The sequence below is a fragment of the Urocitellus parryii genome, chromosome 9, assembly GCF_045843805.1.
Source record: "Urocitellus parryii isolate mUroPar1 chromosome 9, mUroPar1.hap1, whole genome shotgun sequence".
Lineage (NCBI taxonomy): Eukaryota > Metazoa > Chordata > Mammalia > Rodentia > Sciuridae > Urocitellus > Urocitellus parryii.
In genome coordinates, this window is record NC_135539.1 from 13313648 (window position 1) to 13330045 (window position 16398).

Consider the following 16398-nt stretch of genomic DNA (forward strand, 5'->3'; position numbering starts at 1 on the left):
GTACAATGAGCTCAGACTTCAGGCAACTGCAGCCGTCTTAAGGTGGATGAGGTAGACTTAGGGTCCCCACTGCACTCGGGCGTGACGTTGGCGCGTGCCTGAGACTACTCCAGGCTGGCTTGTCTCTTTATGACGGTGTCTTTCCAAGTGCAGGCTTCAGCTTTAACAAACCTCATGAACTTTCTCATGTTGGCTCATGCCCTTGGACTCAGATCTAAGAACTCTGCCTAATCAAAGGTAGTGAGGGCTTTTCCCATGTTGTCTTCTAGAAGGTCGTTGGCACTTGGATTTAGGTCTGTGGTCCATCATTGTGAGTTATTTGTGTGGGATGAGGTAAGAGTCAGTGTTTTGGTGCATGGATACAGCTGTCCCAGCAGTGTGCTGAAGGTTCTTCCCCCTGTTGACTGTTGTTTGTTCAAAGTCAGCGGCCATAAATGCAGGCATTAGCGTCTGTGCCTTGGTGTTTAATTCCAACCGTTTATACGATTGTCCTTTTGCCAGATTGAAGCTGTCAAACTGTAGCATCATAGTAAGCTTTGAAACTGGATCACGTCTTTTAATGTTTGTTCTTTTAAAAATTGTCTTTTTTATTCTGAGTCCTTGTGTTTCTGTGTGAATCTTGGGGCAGCCACTCTGGGGTACGCCCTGCAGGCCTGGCCCTGGGTAGGAACTTGGGACACATCAGTTCCTAGGAACTGAGAGCCGTAAACAGTCTCCAGGATTCAGAGCTGCCCCACCCCCAGCGCTGGAACCCGCCAGGGCAGTGGTTTCACTTGGAACCCTTATGAAAGGGACCTGAGACCCAGTAAGTGAGGTGACAGGAAGTGGAGTTCCACAGACATGCCGCTGCCCTGTTCTCTGTGGGCACTGCTGGCTTACCAGCTTGCATCCACTAAGGAGGGTCTGGGCTGTGGGAAGTTATCTTTTGCTTTGAGGTGTATAATGCTAAGGAGAAGCTGGTGACTCCGACAGTTTAGTGGGTAACAATGCCAAAGCAAAAATGCCTGTCGCCCTCTCTTGTTGCAGTGCTGAGGTTTGAATCCAGGGCATCATGCCTACTGGGCATGTGCTCTACCCCCTCCTTTGGGTTTTTTTGAAACTGGGCCTCACTAAGTTGCCCAAGCTGGCCTCAACTTTGGGATCCTCCTACGTCAGCCTCCTGAATCCCCTGGATGACAGGCATGTACCCCATGCCCCTCTAAAATTTTTAAATTTTTGAATGACATGTCTTTCTGAGGGTTAACTGCTGGGATGATAAAATACAGGAGAGTTACTTGATTACTTTTGCTGACTTTTGAATTCATAATGACAGGGAATTAAATCCAGCTTTTCAAGGTAGAACTCTCCTGCCTCTGATTTTAAAAGACAACTCAACCTGGAGTGGTTGGTGCCACATTGTGTGGCTGTGGCCTTCCCTTTGGCACAGGGAGGATGTAGGGATTGCCCAGGCTGAAGTGTCCTCAGCGCCCAAGAAACATGTGCTCGTGAAGCTGGTCACGGTCCCCTTTAGAGGGAAGCTTGGGGTGGAGTGTAAGTAATCCATAGTTTCAGGAGCCATAGAGATTTACTTGTGAGTCACTTCATAGGAATCCAGCCAGGCTGAAATAAACTAGAGGAAGCCACGCGTGGAAGCCATCGGGACAGGCTGGTCCAGGAGAGGGGTGCCAGGCTGGGGACTAGACTGCGAGGCCCTGGCTCTCCTGGAGCTTGGCTTTCCAGCACCTTCCTTAATGAGAGTCAGTCGTGAGCAGTGTCTCGGCCGTTTGTCAAACACAGCGGTCTTGCTTCTCACGTCGTCCCCAGGGCTGCACAGGGTTTGGCCATGGAGAGACCTGAACCTGCGGGCAGAGGTCATTCGTCCTCCAGGCCTGGAGGGTCCCAGCCAAGTCAGACAGTGAATTTTCTTTTCTCTTTGTAGTGTTCAAAGCTGCTTTCAGACACGAGTGTGATTCGGTTCTACCCGAGCAAGTTTGTCCTCATCACCGACATACTGGACACGTTTGGTAAGCACCATGTTCATCTCATACGTAGGAAATGTGTGTGTTCTGTCAGGTGGCTGCGGTGCTTTAAGGTAGGCCCTGTGTGGCGTAAGGAATTAGATGAGTAGGAAGGGACCAGACCATACCTCCTGGTCCGTTAGCGTATTTCCCATGTGTTTATTTTTAACTGACTCACATGGAAAATATTTATGTGATAGAGCATGCGGCTTGAAGATATGCATAATGCATAATGATCAGATTGGGTGATTGGCATAGCTTATCTTCAGATATTTTTTATTGCTTTGTGTTGGGAAAATGCGAAATCCTACTTTGAAATGTTCAATTGTTGTCGACTGTAGTTACCTTACTCTGCTTCAGAATGTTAGCAGTTACTTCTTCTCTCCAACTGCAAAGGGTGCTGCTTTTGAAAAATCTTGGATGTTATTTTTTTTCTAGTCTTTGGAGAGACTGATAAATGAATACACGAAGTTGGGGAGCACACGTGCTAGCTGAGCCAGCTGTGGTCTGTGGCTACCTCAAGGGCATCTGAAACTCACATTTTTCAGAACTGAATGTGTTAGCTCTCTGTCACTATAACAAAATGCTTGATGTAGTCAGCAGATGAGGAGAAGAGGTTTGTTCAGGCTGAGTTTTACAGGTTCCAGTTCATGACTGGGCAGACCCGTGGCTTTTAGGCCCGTGGTGGAGCCAGTCCCCTCCCTTCATAGGAGGACCAAGAAGCAGAAGGGCAAGCAGGGGTCTGGGGTCCCATAATGTCCCCTGCACCCCCTGTGACCTAAAGACCTCCCACGAGGTTCCATCTGATCAAGGTCCCACCCCTCCCAGCAGAGCATGCTGGACATCAGGCCCTTGACTCCTGGGCCTTTGGGACCAACTGTGGCACTGAACACGACCTGCCTTCCCAGCCCTGTCCCGGCCCCTGCGGAGCTCCTGTCACAGGGCATGGCTTCCGTGTCCCCAGTTACCCTCGTGGGGAGCCTGGGCGTGTTTCCCACGTGCTGGGTCCAGTCGCCAGGTCTTCTCTTCAGGCCCCTGACGTCTCCCTGCACATCCGTTTTCTCTGAACCTCCATCCTTGCCAGAGTCCCCTGCCTGAGGATGACTGTGGTCCTCTGAGGTCATTCTGTGTCATGGTGGCTGCCTCTGGCCCTGTGTCCCACGCTGGAGGCAGGGTGACCTTTTGGAGTCCAGTAGAGATGTCTAGACTGAAGAGCATCCCCGAGGGGCAGCGGTGCCCGAGGCCTGCTGCTTTGCCCCGAGTTGAGCCAGAACATCCTGCTGTGGGCACTCTGCCCAAACCAGGCGGCTCCCTCAGCCACATGTGGCGTTCACCAAGGAGCTGCCTGAGAGGAGGTCAGAGCAGAGGCACTGGCTGTCCTACTAAGGAGCTCCCAACCCAGCAAGTCTTGTCTGCAACCCAGCAAAAGATCTGATGGGTCAAAAAACAATGTCAGGAGACCCAGTCGGTTCGCTTGTCCTGGGCCTGTTGGAGACAGGGCCTGGGGGTATCAGCTAACAAGTGGCAGAACACCCAACTAGCCTGGGAGCAGGGGCATATGCCGAAAGTTCAGGAGTAGTGACCTAGAGACCTCCCACAAGGCCCCATCTCGTCAAGGTCCACCCCTCCCAGCAGGGCATGCTGGACACCAGGCCCTTGACTCCTGGGCCTTGGGGACACGTTAAAGAATACCCACTGGGGGGCCATAGGTACAGCTGGATCCGGGAGCTCACATGGCAGCGTCAGGACCTCGTCTCGTACTTCCCTGGGGTGGCTGCTTTCACTCTCGCACTCCCCAAGCCCTCGCCTCCCTCAGCTTCCTGCTCGCTGTCCCAGGGAAGCATCGCAGCGGGAGACCTGGACTCCCATCCCCTGGTGGCTCACACCGCCTGTCACTCAAGAGCCAGGCGTGGCATCTGGGGAGGACGTACCCGACTTCTCAGGCCTGGGGGCAGCCAGAGGAAAGAGGGGATGCTGCCTGAAGAAAAGGAGAGTGGATGCCCGGCAGGAGGAGGGGCAGCCCCGCTGGAGGGGTTCTGGGTGTCCCTGGCGGAGCTCCAAGGAGCCCTGGCGAGGCAGCCGCGGCTCTGGACCCGTGGGGCTATTGACAAATGTAGAAATAAGTTTAAATAAGTTTAAGGCACAGGGAATAGGCGTTCACACACTCTCATCTAGAGACGTTTTTGGGGTTCCCAGCTCTCCTGTTAAAGGGAAGTTGAGAGGGTGGGCAGGTGTGGGAAGGTATGTGGGGATGTCGTCTGGTCTCTGGGTAGTTATGGTGGTCTGGCTGTTCTCAGATCTTTGGGGTGACATGTTCTCAATCTGATCAGTAGGGGACACTAGGAAGGTGTCCTGTGTTGGTTTTACATATCACTTGGCTCCAGCCGTTCTAAATACACGTGTTGGCGGACTCATTAACGGCACATGGGTCAGTTTTTGTTAAGTGGGTGAATTTCCAGCAACTTCAAGACCATGAGTTGAATATTTGTAGACTTCCCTGAAATTCAGCGGTGACAGGCCTGGAAAGATGCTGGCTTGGGGGGAGAAGGATGCGGAATTCAGATCCGCGTCCCTCCTTGTTGTGACACACGATAAACCGGTCAGTCATTCCAAGGGAATTTGGGGACTAAAATACACAAAGTACCTTTTCTTTGGGTTCGGTGGCCACTCCTCAGCCGCAGCTCCCACAAGGGGAGCAAGGCAGGCAAGAAAGGGCGAGGAGCACGTGCTGAACCCTTTTATTGGGGAGAAGCCGTTCCAATGAGGCAAGGGGTCAGGTTTCAGGGGCTTGAGTCTAGCTTCCTGGTGTCTGCTGTCAGCAGGTTGACGTCTTGGGAGGCCACGCCCATCTCACGAGCTGTGTGGGGATCACAGGCAGAGCCAGCGAACAGAGGGGCAACGGCAGAGCCGTCCACTTTGTGTTCGATGCTCATAGTTCACAACATTGTGGCTCGCCACATGCACCGCTCCTGTCCAGAGCGGCTCCCGACTCCTCCTCTCGCCTCCTTTCTCCCTATTCTATCTATGGCCACAGGGTGTGGAGCGCTGGTGTCGGGCACTCACTGGGCACTGGGGGGTTGGCACAGTGAAGAGACAGGGTCCTGCTTTTGTGGCCAGTTGGGGACCAACAGAGAGCTTGCAGAGCAGCTGGGTGCCCTTGCTGTGTGGGGGTGAGCAGTGCTGTGGAGGAAAGGCAAGCAGAGCTGGGAGAGGGGTGGAGGAGGAGAGGAACCTGGGGGGGCAGCTGCGACATCAAGTAGAGGGCTTAGTAGGCCTCGTTGGAAAGTGCTGAGTGGTGCTCGCACGGAGGGCCTCGGGCCAGAGGCCAGGGCAGGTGTCCACAGCCAGAGATGAGCCTGTGCAGAGGCCCAAGGAGCCAGGCCGGGGAGGGGGGGAGCAGGACCCCAGTGACCAGAGGGCACGAGGGGCCCCAGCAGCAGGGGCCATGACCCCACTTGTGTTTTAACAGGGTCCCTCTGGCTGCTGGGTTGGGGGGCTGGGGGGCTGGGGGGCTGAGACGGCACATCTGGTGTTGGGAAAGGGTGATGTGGCCCGGGGGATGGTGAATTAGGCTCCCAGGACAGGTGTCGGGTCCCATACCGGCAGAACCTTGCCGGGTCCTGTACAGAGCTGGCCCCCAGGGAGCAGGGACATCAGTGGGGAGGCCGTGGCCCCGTCGGTCCTCCTGGTTGTCCTCTTCTGGTCTCCTCCAGCCTCGGCAAGTTCTCTGTTCATGACCAGCGTCCCCGAGTGAAGCCATCTCTGGGGCACTCTGAAGAGACCCAGTTCCCACCCTGCAGGCCTGGCTGGACGCAGAGGGCAAGCTCACCTTGCAGAGGCTCAGGGCAGCCACACCTCCGGGCTCTGCAAGCTGAGATATGCATCCTTCACGGCGGACGAGAGTCACCAACCCTCAACAAGTGCTGTCCTTGGGCCAGACTATCCTAGCCGCCTGCAGAGTGGCCACATGGTCTGTATGGCAGCCCTAGGAGAGAGAGTCTGTCATTGTCGCTGCTTCAGAGGTGAGGAATCAGGCGTAGAAGGAAGTCACTTGCTCAAGACTGCTGTGTAGTGAGTGGCATGGCTGGGACCCACACTTGGACGCTCTGCAGCCACACCTGCTGCTTTCCTCCTGTTCGTCGCTCGTGGGGACAGTTTCCCACACCGAGGAAGTTGTAAAGGCGTGAGCCTTTGACCCAGTGATGTCACCTCTGGAAATTTGTTCCAGTAAGAGCAGAAGATGGGAATGACCCAAATGGCCCTCCCTGGGGACTGGTTAAGTCATGATCATCCATACAGCAGAAGTCCTGGTGTCCTGAGAATGAGACTGTGCTCTGTCACCAGAGGGGAGGTCCCCAGGTGTGCGTGCGGTGGAGAGGCCGCGAGGCAGGGTGGCTGCAGAACTGCTGCAGGAGGACGACAGCCTGGAGTGGGGCTCATGTTCCCCTGTGTCTGCCACCCAGGGTGCGAGGGAAAGGGACTCTGGAGTGGCCAGCGCACACAGGGGATCTCTACTGACACCTTCCAGGTCCTTTGGAATTGAACTGTGGGGACGTTTTACCTGTGACCCAGCACACAGGCAGGCTGCCTGGGCCCCGCCCTCCCTCCCCACTCAGAACGGGGCGTCCGCAGGGCAGGGGTGCCGTTTGGCCTGCCCTGAGCGCCATTCCTCAGGTCCACTGAGGCAGCCTCGTGGCAGGTGCTCACGGAGACTTGTGCTTTGGTGTCTGAGTTTGCAGTTTTTAGACGAGCAGCAGAGCCCTGCCCACCTTGGGTGGAAACACGGATCCTGTGGTCCCTCTCTTTTCACGCACTCTCTGCTCCATGAGATGCGTGGTGGAGTAGGAGCAGGCGTCTGGGGTTGCTGATGATCAGCAGGGGTTACAGCATCTTGCAAGGATGTGGGATGCAGCCCAGGAACGCACAGCGGGAGGCACAGGCCTGGCCTTTGTTGGGCCTCACTAGAGGCTCTGGGCACAGGTGGCCCTCTTACTTCCCTGCCTGCCTCTCCTCTTCCAGAGTTGTAAGAACTTGAGCCTTGCTTTCTCCACCTAGGATTGGGTATGTCTCAAAATAGTTGCCCAGTAGTTTAACAAAAGAAAAAGTAGCTTGTTTGAAAATAACTTTTTAGTTTCAAGGTCCCTTAGACGTTAAGTGACATACAGCAGTTGTATGTTTTACAAGCTAGTTTTAGAGATGGTAAGCTTTTGAGTGAGTAAAGGTGTTTCAGCCGAGTCTGTTCTGTGCATGTGGGAGGTGAGAAGTGCCATTTGCTGGTGTGACTTGCTGTGTGAGGGCTGAGGCGAAACAGCCTGCAGCTGCTGCTGGGCTCTGTGGGCATCATGGGGGATGTCTCTGTGCCAGGTGTGGCTGCCGTGGGGAGCCCAGAGCCCCGGTAACGAAAGAAAGTGGGCCTGCCAGGAAGAAGTGGCAGGTGGCGCTGAGACCTGGGGCTTGTTTGCTAAAGCTTCCTGGGCGCTGAGCTCCCCTGGAGAGCCACAGACGCTCGGTGTCCCTGCTGCACCCCAACGGTTACGTCTGCACCTCCAAGGGTGGAAGTGGATGCCCAGGTCTTTGTAGGAGCCCCAGGTGCTCTGAAGGTGCAGCCAGGTGTGTGAAGAAGCGGGTTGGAGGGAGGTGGGATGTCTGTCACTGTTCCTAGATCCCAGAGTCCCTGGCATGTCCTCTACTGGTGGCTCTCACCCTTGAGTGTGTGGAAGGATCTCCCTTCACCCTGGTTCAAGGGCCACATTCCTGGTCAGCCGCCACTGTGGCCCAGCAGCCTGTGCTTCCCCAGGTCTTCAGGCGACTGTAGTGCAGGCGGCTATAGGAAGGCGCCAGGCAGTGTCCCGCCTCACTCTCCTGACACTGGTGACATCATCTGATCCCAAGTCTCTGATCAGATGTGATCCTTCTGACTTCTCGTTTCCACTTACGGGGCAGTCTGCTCTTGGCTGCCCTGAATAACGGGGGTCTGAAGAGGAGCAAGTACTCACAAACTGAAGGTGACTTGGGAGGGTCAGAAGATGAAGAGCTGTCATTTTTATCCCCGGTGTATTGATAGCATTTTCCAAAGTCCACATACAGAATAAAGCTGCTTATGCTGGCTTTAGAGTCCAGAGTCTCCCTGGCTTCGTGGATGAGCTTTACGGGTGCACGGCCATCGGGTTTACCGTCCCCCCCGGGGATACTGTGGGCTGCATCAGTGAACCTGAGTGGCGAGCTGGTGGCCCAGGGCCCCCAGAACCTGCAGTGTCCGTCTGTCCAGCAACTGGGCACCCACTCCATGTCAGGTGTGGGTCAGGGAGCAAGCACAGCCTCTGCCCTGTGATGCTTGCTTTCCACTGATCCCGAATTCTAGCAGCCCTCCGCCCAGGCAGGCCCGGGAGGGAGGGAGGGAGGGAGGGAGGGAGGCTGATGCAGCCCCGAAGTGCACGCCCTCGGGGAGCAGCTGCTCAGCTGCTCCAGCTGTGTGTTGTCTGTAAGGATGGGGCCACTCGTTGGCACATCATATGTGAAAATGTCAGTGTTTCATGAGTTCTGAGTTTACTTGGTAACTAATTTAAAAAAAAAAAAAAAAAGCCAAACAAGGCTGGTTTGAGGCTGGGTTCAGCCCATGGGCTGCCTCTGATCTAACAGAATGTAGAGGATGGGACTGTTTTTACGTGGAGGAATTGGAGGCTCCATCGGCCTGAGTTTGAGTCAAAACTCTGCAGAGTAAAATGGTCGAATTTCTTCCCCTCGCAGAAGGTGTGAGTCCCCTCTTTGATTAAAAGCCAAACAAAAATACCCCTGTGGCTTAACGTGCTGCCACTGGGTGGCAGCATGCTCTTACAAGTTCAAAGATGCCTGGGCCATGACGTGTCTTGTGTCTAATTAACAGACGTTTATTTAGTGTTTGCTCCTGTTGTGTGTGACGCTCACACCATCTGTTCTTTCCCTCCAGGAAAGCTGGTCTACGAGCGCATCTTCTCCATGTGTGTGGATAACCGCAGCGTCTTACCAGGTGACTCCGTAGCTGTTCTCTAGGTGATACTCTGCCCTGGGGTCGCAATTTGAGTGTTTTTATCAAGTCTGGATTTAGTGAGAACTGATAGTTTTTGTTGTGCTCAAAGTTAAAGGAACACGTTGGAAGATTTCTGATCATCTGTCATCCAAAAATGAGAGAAGGCTTTTCAAATATGCAGAGCTAGGAATTTGGGCAAGTGACTGGGATGTGCCCAAGTGGAAAGGTTCATGTTAGACTCGGCCACACTCGACGCCAGCTCATTTCCTTGGCAGCCTTGACATTTGAGTACTGTCCCCCGCATCTTTCTTTCCTAGGAAACATTTCTTAAGGGGGCAAAAATCCAACTCTACACATATAAAAGAATGACACCAAATAAATCCACAGTAACAGAGGCTTTGAATCTACAGTCTACGTGCCAGTGAGGTCTGCATTAAATTTATGGCCAATTGGGTTTAATTCTCAGGTCATTATGGGGCAGGTGGGTGATGAATCTCTTGTCATAAAATGATGGTGGTGCGCACAACTCTCCACCGTGGCCTCCTATTGCTTACCCTCCTTTTAACTCTCAAGCTTGGTTAAAAGAGCGCAGCTTCTCATTTGCACAAGCCCTGCCTCCCTGCGTTCTGCGTTCCGAACAGAGGTAACTTCCCAGGAGAGCAGGAGAAACTGTTCCTGAAAGCGACCCCTAACTTGACTCGTATTCTTCCTTTGTTCCTCCCTTCTCCCCTCGCCCTCTCCTCCTTCCCATCCTTCCATCCATCTACCTTTTAATGTTATTGAGGATTTGAGAAATCTGGATCCTCTTGTTGAACTTGCCTTGGCCACCTGGGACTTCCCTGTGTGAAACCAGCAACAGCAGGTGGAATTAAACCCAAATGGGTGTTTTCTTTGGCAGCAGCAATCCCCCCCACAAACCCCCCAGTGCTGGGGCTGACCCCAGGGCCTTCTGCATGCTGGACACACACTCTTGCACTGAGCTACACCTCAGCCCAGCAGTTTTTAAAAGTTCTCTGATGCAGACTCATTTCTTCTGTTGTCATAAACTTAGCTACTTAGAGATCTTGGTCACTTGCCTTTGACTTTGTATGTGCTAAATCATTTTCCTTATTTTCACTGACTGTCCAAACATTTTAGGGCGAAATAAGGAAAAATTACTGATAGATTCCCTGCCCAAACTGGGAAAGTTGAAAATTAGAGGTTGTTTAACATTCAATTTTCATTCTTGTCTAAATGTATTAATTGGCAGTTTTATCACTAAAATTCTTTTCAAGCATATTTATTTTTTACCTGGAGCCCTGCAAATCAGGCTTTTGTTCTCTCTCGAATGATCTCTTCATTTTTTTTTTCCTTTCAGTTAACATCTTCATCTGTGTGTTTTTCCTCTGATTCCAAGAACGTGAAAGGGGAAGGGGCAGACTTGGCTCAAAATTGCCACTGATACAGGGGACAGCTCTTAACCAGAATCAGGAGGAAAGCTTTGAAATCCACCCTGCATAATTCTGCCTAAAGAAATTACATAGAAAGAAACGTCCAGTGGCATGTGTGCCCATTCTTTCCGTTTGAATCAAGTTCTGCGTGGTGAATTTAATACTGGGCTCTTTGCCTTCAGGAGTTCTGACTGAGGTTTAGCCCTCATGTGTTCAGAGTGGTCCGAGTGTCCGAGGCGTCCTTGAGAAGTGCACATGTCAGACTGGTCATTGTTTCCCTCTGGGGGTGGGGCGTTTTTAATTTTATTCATTTTTTTAATGCTTTTTGGTTAACAATGCACCACCACGATACACGTTGACATAACGACAAAAGTATGCAACCCAACCTGCTCCCGTGCTGTCCCCAGCACCCCCACCCCTCTTCAGTCCTCCTGCAGGGTGCGGTTTCTTGACCCAGCATCTCCTCTGCAGCAGCCATGTATCCAGGAGATCAGCCTCATTTCCAACTTGGAAGAAGGAATCTGGGTTTGTGCATTGTCCATCACCTGAGCATCCCACCCTCCAGTTCCCTGGCTGACGTGGGCTGCTTCAGGATAAGTAGGGGCCTCAACTGACCAGCTTTTCAGGTGCACACACGCTGAGAGGCTGTCGTGTGCCTGTGAGCGCTGTTCTGTGAAGGTGGTGGCGACTTGGTAGTGAAGGAGAGCTGGACTCATGGGTCTCTTCCCTCCTCCTGAAATACCACAAAAGTCCAGGATTTTTTTTTTTTTTTTTTTTTTTAACAAAAGCACCATAAAAGATAAGCGGGAACTGGAGGGATCATCTCTGTTACATCAAAGTCTTTTCTCAATTTCCAGATTTTGAAACCATTCTTCATATACCGTCCCAAGTGCCAAAGTGCGAATCATGTCAGCTGTGCCATTCCTCTGCCCCGAACCCTCGGGTTTCCATTGCTCTTGGAGGGTAGGAGCCTTCACCAAGGCTGCACTCCTGCTGTGATGCCTGCTTCTCCCCTTCCTCTGCACCATGCCGACGTGCTTCCTGTTCTTTGACCACGCCACCGTCATGCTACCCCGGGGCCCCTTTCACTCGCTGTTTCCTCTCCCTGGAATATATTTCCTTTACATCTGAGCATGGCTGGCTCTCCTTCACAACTCGGGGCTCTGCTCAGATGCCACCTCTTCAGGGGTCTTCTCCAGCCACCCATGTAGTGAGCCCTTGCCATTTCTGACTTGTCACTATTCTATGCCTTTCTGTCTTTCGTAATACTGACTGCCTTCGACTGTCAGTTATTGGTTTGCCTCCCTTTTTTCTATGGAACGTAAATGTGCTGAAGACATCATGTGTCTTAGGCATGGTGTACTTCCAAAGTCCAGAACACTACTTTTAGTTGACTCTTAAGGCATTGTTTTGAGCAAATGAAGTAGGGAAATGTACTTTTTAGTTTGTTGTAAGACTTTCAGTCCTGTATAACCCAACCCTTTCTTGAATAAGAAGGAAAGCCTAAAGGGTGCTGGGGATATGGCTCAGTTGGTAGGTAGAGTGCTTGCCTCACATGCCCAAGGCCCTGGGTTCAATCCCCAGCACTGCTCCCCCCCCCCAAAAAAAAAGGAAAGCCTAAAGACTTGTGCCAGTGTGCAGAGATTGTGGTGTAGCTTGCCGTTAACGTACGCTGTATGCAGATTGTTTAGCTTGCAGTTAATGGGGGGTGTGCAGATTGTTGTGTAGCTTGCAGTCAGTGTGCATAGCTCAGGACAGCTTGCTTAGCAAGAGTTGCAACTGGAATCGATGATTTTCCACCCTTTGCCAAGTCTCCGTTCCTTCAATGGGAAGGAGTTTAATACAGAACCCCAGAGACCTATTTTTGCTTTTGGTTTCAAGCCTCATGATTCAGTCCTATGAAGGGAAATTAGTGCCACCACTCCCTCTCCCAAAAGACAAGATTGACAAATGAATCTAAGAATAACCGTATCTTTTCCTGGGGGAATCTCTTGAAACTTAGGGGAAGAAAGTTACTTTGTGTGTATGAGTTCAGAGAGGGGAAAATGGTCCTTTTCCATCTTTATGAAAATGGCAGGCAGATAGTACTTGAATGACAGAAGCGAGCCAGACGTCCCACGTAGATAAGCACTTGAGATTGCGGTGTCAGAATACTGCAGTTGCCATTAGTGACTGCTCTCTGCTGGAGGGGGACCTGGAGGTTTATCTTTTTTGCTGATTCCATGGGAATTTTTGATCACCTTCATCACATACCACTGATGGCAGAGTCTGGCAGAGTCGGATGAAAAAAATGTCACGGCAGAACAGGACGAGAGCTCTGTGCTAGAGTCCCTGCCGTGTTCTGAAGTGACTAGCTTCTCCCGTCTTGATTGAATTCTAAAAATCTAAACCACACCCAGTCGTGGGTTGGGGCTCTAATCTTGGCCAAAACCATGCAGACAGGTCCTTTTCCTGTGAGTTCAACCGTGGTTGTGTGGTCTTGATAAGTTGCTTCTTTTTTTTCACATTCTTTTCCTTATTTGTGTTTAGAAGAAAGATGGTAACCTGAGAGTGGTGGTGCACACCTGTGATCCTAGAGACTCAGGAGGCTGAGACTGGAGGATCACAAGTTTGAGGCCAGCCTGGACAAATTGGGCCCTGTCTCAAAAAATGAAAAGAGCTAGGCATAAAGCTCAGTGATAGTCCTTGCCTAGTGTGTGCAGACCCCATATTCAACCCCAGCACCACCAACGATGGGTGGATGGATGGATATCTCAAGATTAGGCCTGGCTGCCAGAGCTGAAAAACTCAATAAAGGAGGGTCAGGGATGGTAGGGCAGGTAGCCCATGGTACCAAGCACCCTGACTTCTGTCTTATTGGTCTCATGGATCAATGTAGCTGCAGAGGTTCCAGCAATAGTATCTGTGTTGTAGTCAGCACGCAGGAAAGAGGAATGTGGGAGGGGAGTCCCCTCAAAGATATTTCCCGGAAGTTGCATTTTTATATCCTGGGACTAAAACCTGGTCACATGACCACACGAAGCTGAAAGAACGGCAGTATCGGGATAGAAAGAAAGGAGACCTCTATTATTAAAGAGGAAGAGAATAGATAGTGGAATAAACTGGCAGCTTCACCATGAGATGACTCGAGTCCTGAACTGGTATTGAGCTGGCAGCTCCACTCGGATTCTCACCTCGGGGCCTTCACTTCAAGTCTAGCCCACACGATGCCCAGGGCAAAAGCTTAGATCATATTTCATACTACACTTGTAGATGCCTAAAGCATCTGTAATCCTCGGTTGTCAGTTACCCCGGAAGCTCTGGGTTGAATTGGAGGCAGAGGCCGAGAACAGCCTGCAGGACCAGACCTTGTGTTTTGTATTCCAGTTCTTAGAGTTGCTCGCCGTGGGTCTTGGGCAAGGTGCTGAACTTCCCTGAGCCTCGGTCTCTGCATCTGTGAGGATGATAGACAGCATACCTCTGAGAGGTATCGTGGGGGTTAGGAGAGTAAATGTCGGTAAGGCACTCCGCACGGTGCCGGCACTTAGAGCACACCACTGTTGTCTCTGGCTTTCTGCATAATGCTGGTGTCATCGGAAGGAAGGACCGTGCCTCCCACGTTCTGAGCCTTAGTGATGTTTTCCAGCCCGAGGACCCCCCATGGCAGCTGTCGGAGGACCTGAGATTTAGGAGCTGACGGGATTGCCTTGTGTTGCAGATCACTTTTCTGCAGAGAACGTGAACGACACGGCCAAGGAGACGTGCCTGAACTGGTTCTTCAAGATCGCCTCCATCAGGGAGCTCATCCCCAGATTGTATCCTTTTTCTGTCCAGTGATTTCCAAGACAGGTGGGAAGAGCTGCACTGTAGGTAGAAGCCTGCGACAGGTTGCCCTGAAACTCCGTCCGAAACTTGGTCCTGCTCGGGCCTCCAACCAGAGGAGGCAGGGCAAGCCCTGTCTTGGGGCCCGCCTTAGACTCGGGCTCTGTCTGGCTCTGAATATGGTGCCGTGCGTCAGGCCTTCTCTCCTTCAGCAGCACTCCCACCTTCTCTGGGAAGACGCTTCATGTCTGTGTTTTCTCTGGTTCCCAAAATGTGAAAAAACAAGGTCATGCTTTTCTGCACCAGTGTCGGTTTTGAAGAACAGAATTTGATTTGTAGGCAGATTGTATCTTGGTTATGTAAAGTTCATTTTTTCCCCACAAAACCTTGGCTGGAAATGCTCAAAACCCACTTTGAATTTCGCTGTGTGACCATGAACCAACCCATGACATTTTCCAAAACTTATTTTAAACAAGTTTGAAACTATGAGAACCCTAGATTAAAAAAAAAAAAACCAAACACAGGCCCCAGGCGGCCTGGGCGCTCTGGATGGGTGAAGGCCCTCGGGCCCCTCTCCTGGGGCTTGCCTGACCTCTGTCTGGAGCCGTCCCTGCCCACAGGGGACAGCCGTCTGGAAGTTGATTTCCTTAGTGGCGTGTTCTCGTAGCTACGTGGAGTCCTCCATCCTGAAGTGTAACAAGTTCCTCTCCAAAACGTAAGGCTCCTTGTTGGCGTCCAAGCCATGACACTCCTAGAGATTCTCTTGTGTAAACCCACACGAATGGTGAGGTGTGGGTGGCCGAGCTCATGAGCGTGTCCTGGATCCGATGCCAGTCGTCTTCTCTGGTTTCTCGGTCCAGCCACGTGCACACAGGGTTCTGCTCCATCGCACCTGAACGGGGATGAGCCCGAGGGCCAGGGGAGGTCAGTTGGGCTTCTCGTGGCAGACGGGCTCTGCGGCATCTGAGCCCTGGCTGTGCGTTACCAGCTCTGGTCTTGAGCAGGTCTCTGAGCCTCGGTCTCCCCTCCTTGAGAGCGTGGCCCTGAGTGCAAAGGCCTTGGAGCTGCACCGTGGCCCTGTCCCTCTAGGCACACGTGGCTGCTCTTAAAGGTGGTGGTGTTGGAAGTAGAGGCCTTGACCCTGGGGCTGGGGTCTGTTGTGGACATGGATCTGTGAGCAGGTGACGGGCTCAGGGAGACCAGATCTGCATTCTGCTAAGCTGGGTGGTGCCTCCTGCAGGCCTGAGACCGAGTCACCGGCTGTCCACAGATTGCTACTTTGATTGGATTTAAAATTTTTCTTAAATGTGTGATTTGGATCTGGGGACATCTGGGACAGTTTGAGGGATAACAGTGTCCAAAAGTTATCTTTTCTCATCAGGTTGGGGAGGAGAACCTCCCAGGCAGAGGGCAGTCCATGCGGAGGGAGGAGTGAGCTGTAGTTCCCACTAAGGGGCGGGGGTGTCCAGTGCCAGGCCCAGAGGCCAGGTCATTCTGAAGGACTGTAGATACGCAGAGGAGATCCAGGGGTGACCAGTTGATGGAAAACCGAGGGACAGAACTGTTAGAATTAGTAAAGTAACTGTGACCTCAGGCAGGAACGTGAAGGTGAGCCTCCCGCTGGGTGGGTGGTGGGGAGGAGCAGGAGCCCCAGCAACTCCGCCAGGAGAGGAGAGCTCGCTGCTTTCCCTTACAAAGGCTGAGGCTGACCTTGATTTCTTCCCGAAACTTGGGTTGGTTTGTTTATTTTCCTCCCCTAAATTTAGGAAGCTTCACTTTATTTTAAGAACAGAAGAACAGGAGTTCTCCCCCGGGTGTGACGCTGCGCTTTCCTGTCGCCCACAGGGGGATCTCGGAATGCCTGCCCAGACTGACCTGCATGATCAGAGGCATCGGGGACCCGCTGGTGTCCGTGTACGCCCGCGCCTACCTGTGCCGGGTAGGCGCTCTCGGCTCATAGACCGGTAGCCCCTGCTGGTCTCCTTCCCCCGCCTCAGAGGGGGACTTCATTAGCTGCTAATTTTAGGACACAGCTCTTCCACAGAAAGTAGAGCTTGAGGATTTCTTTTAAAAGTTAATTTTAAAATGGACCAACTTGCTCTGACTGGAATTAGGGGACAGTGAGAGTCATCTGGGGACACATGGTGTTCAGCATTGCGCCTCG

General features: G+C 52.3%; 1 protein-coding gene across 2 annotated transcripts in view; it reads left to right on the forward strand.

Moving 5' to 3' along the window:
* Vps35l (VPS35 endosomal protein sorting factor like) overlaps positions 1-16398 on the forward strand; it is a 99246-nt gene that overhangs the window by 19747 nt on the left and 63101 nt on the right. Inside the window, exons 8-12 of one of the 2 annotated variants that reach the window (XM_026402461.2) lie at positions 1919-2003; positions 8944-9003; positions 14131-14227; positions 14902-14949; positions 16080-16173. In XM_026402461.2, coding sequence (XP_026258246.2) covers positions 1919-2003; positions 8944-9003; positions 14131-14227; positions 14902-14949; positions 16080-16173 — 384 coding nt within the window. Of the gene's footprint in view, positions 1-1918; positions 2004-8943; positions 9004-11323; positions 11397-14130; positions 14228-14901; positions 14950-16079; positions 16174-16398 lie in introns of those variants that run through there. The other variant, XM_026402462.2, reaches the window with a different exon arrangement.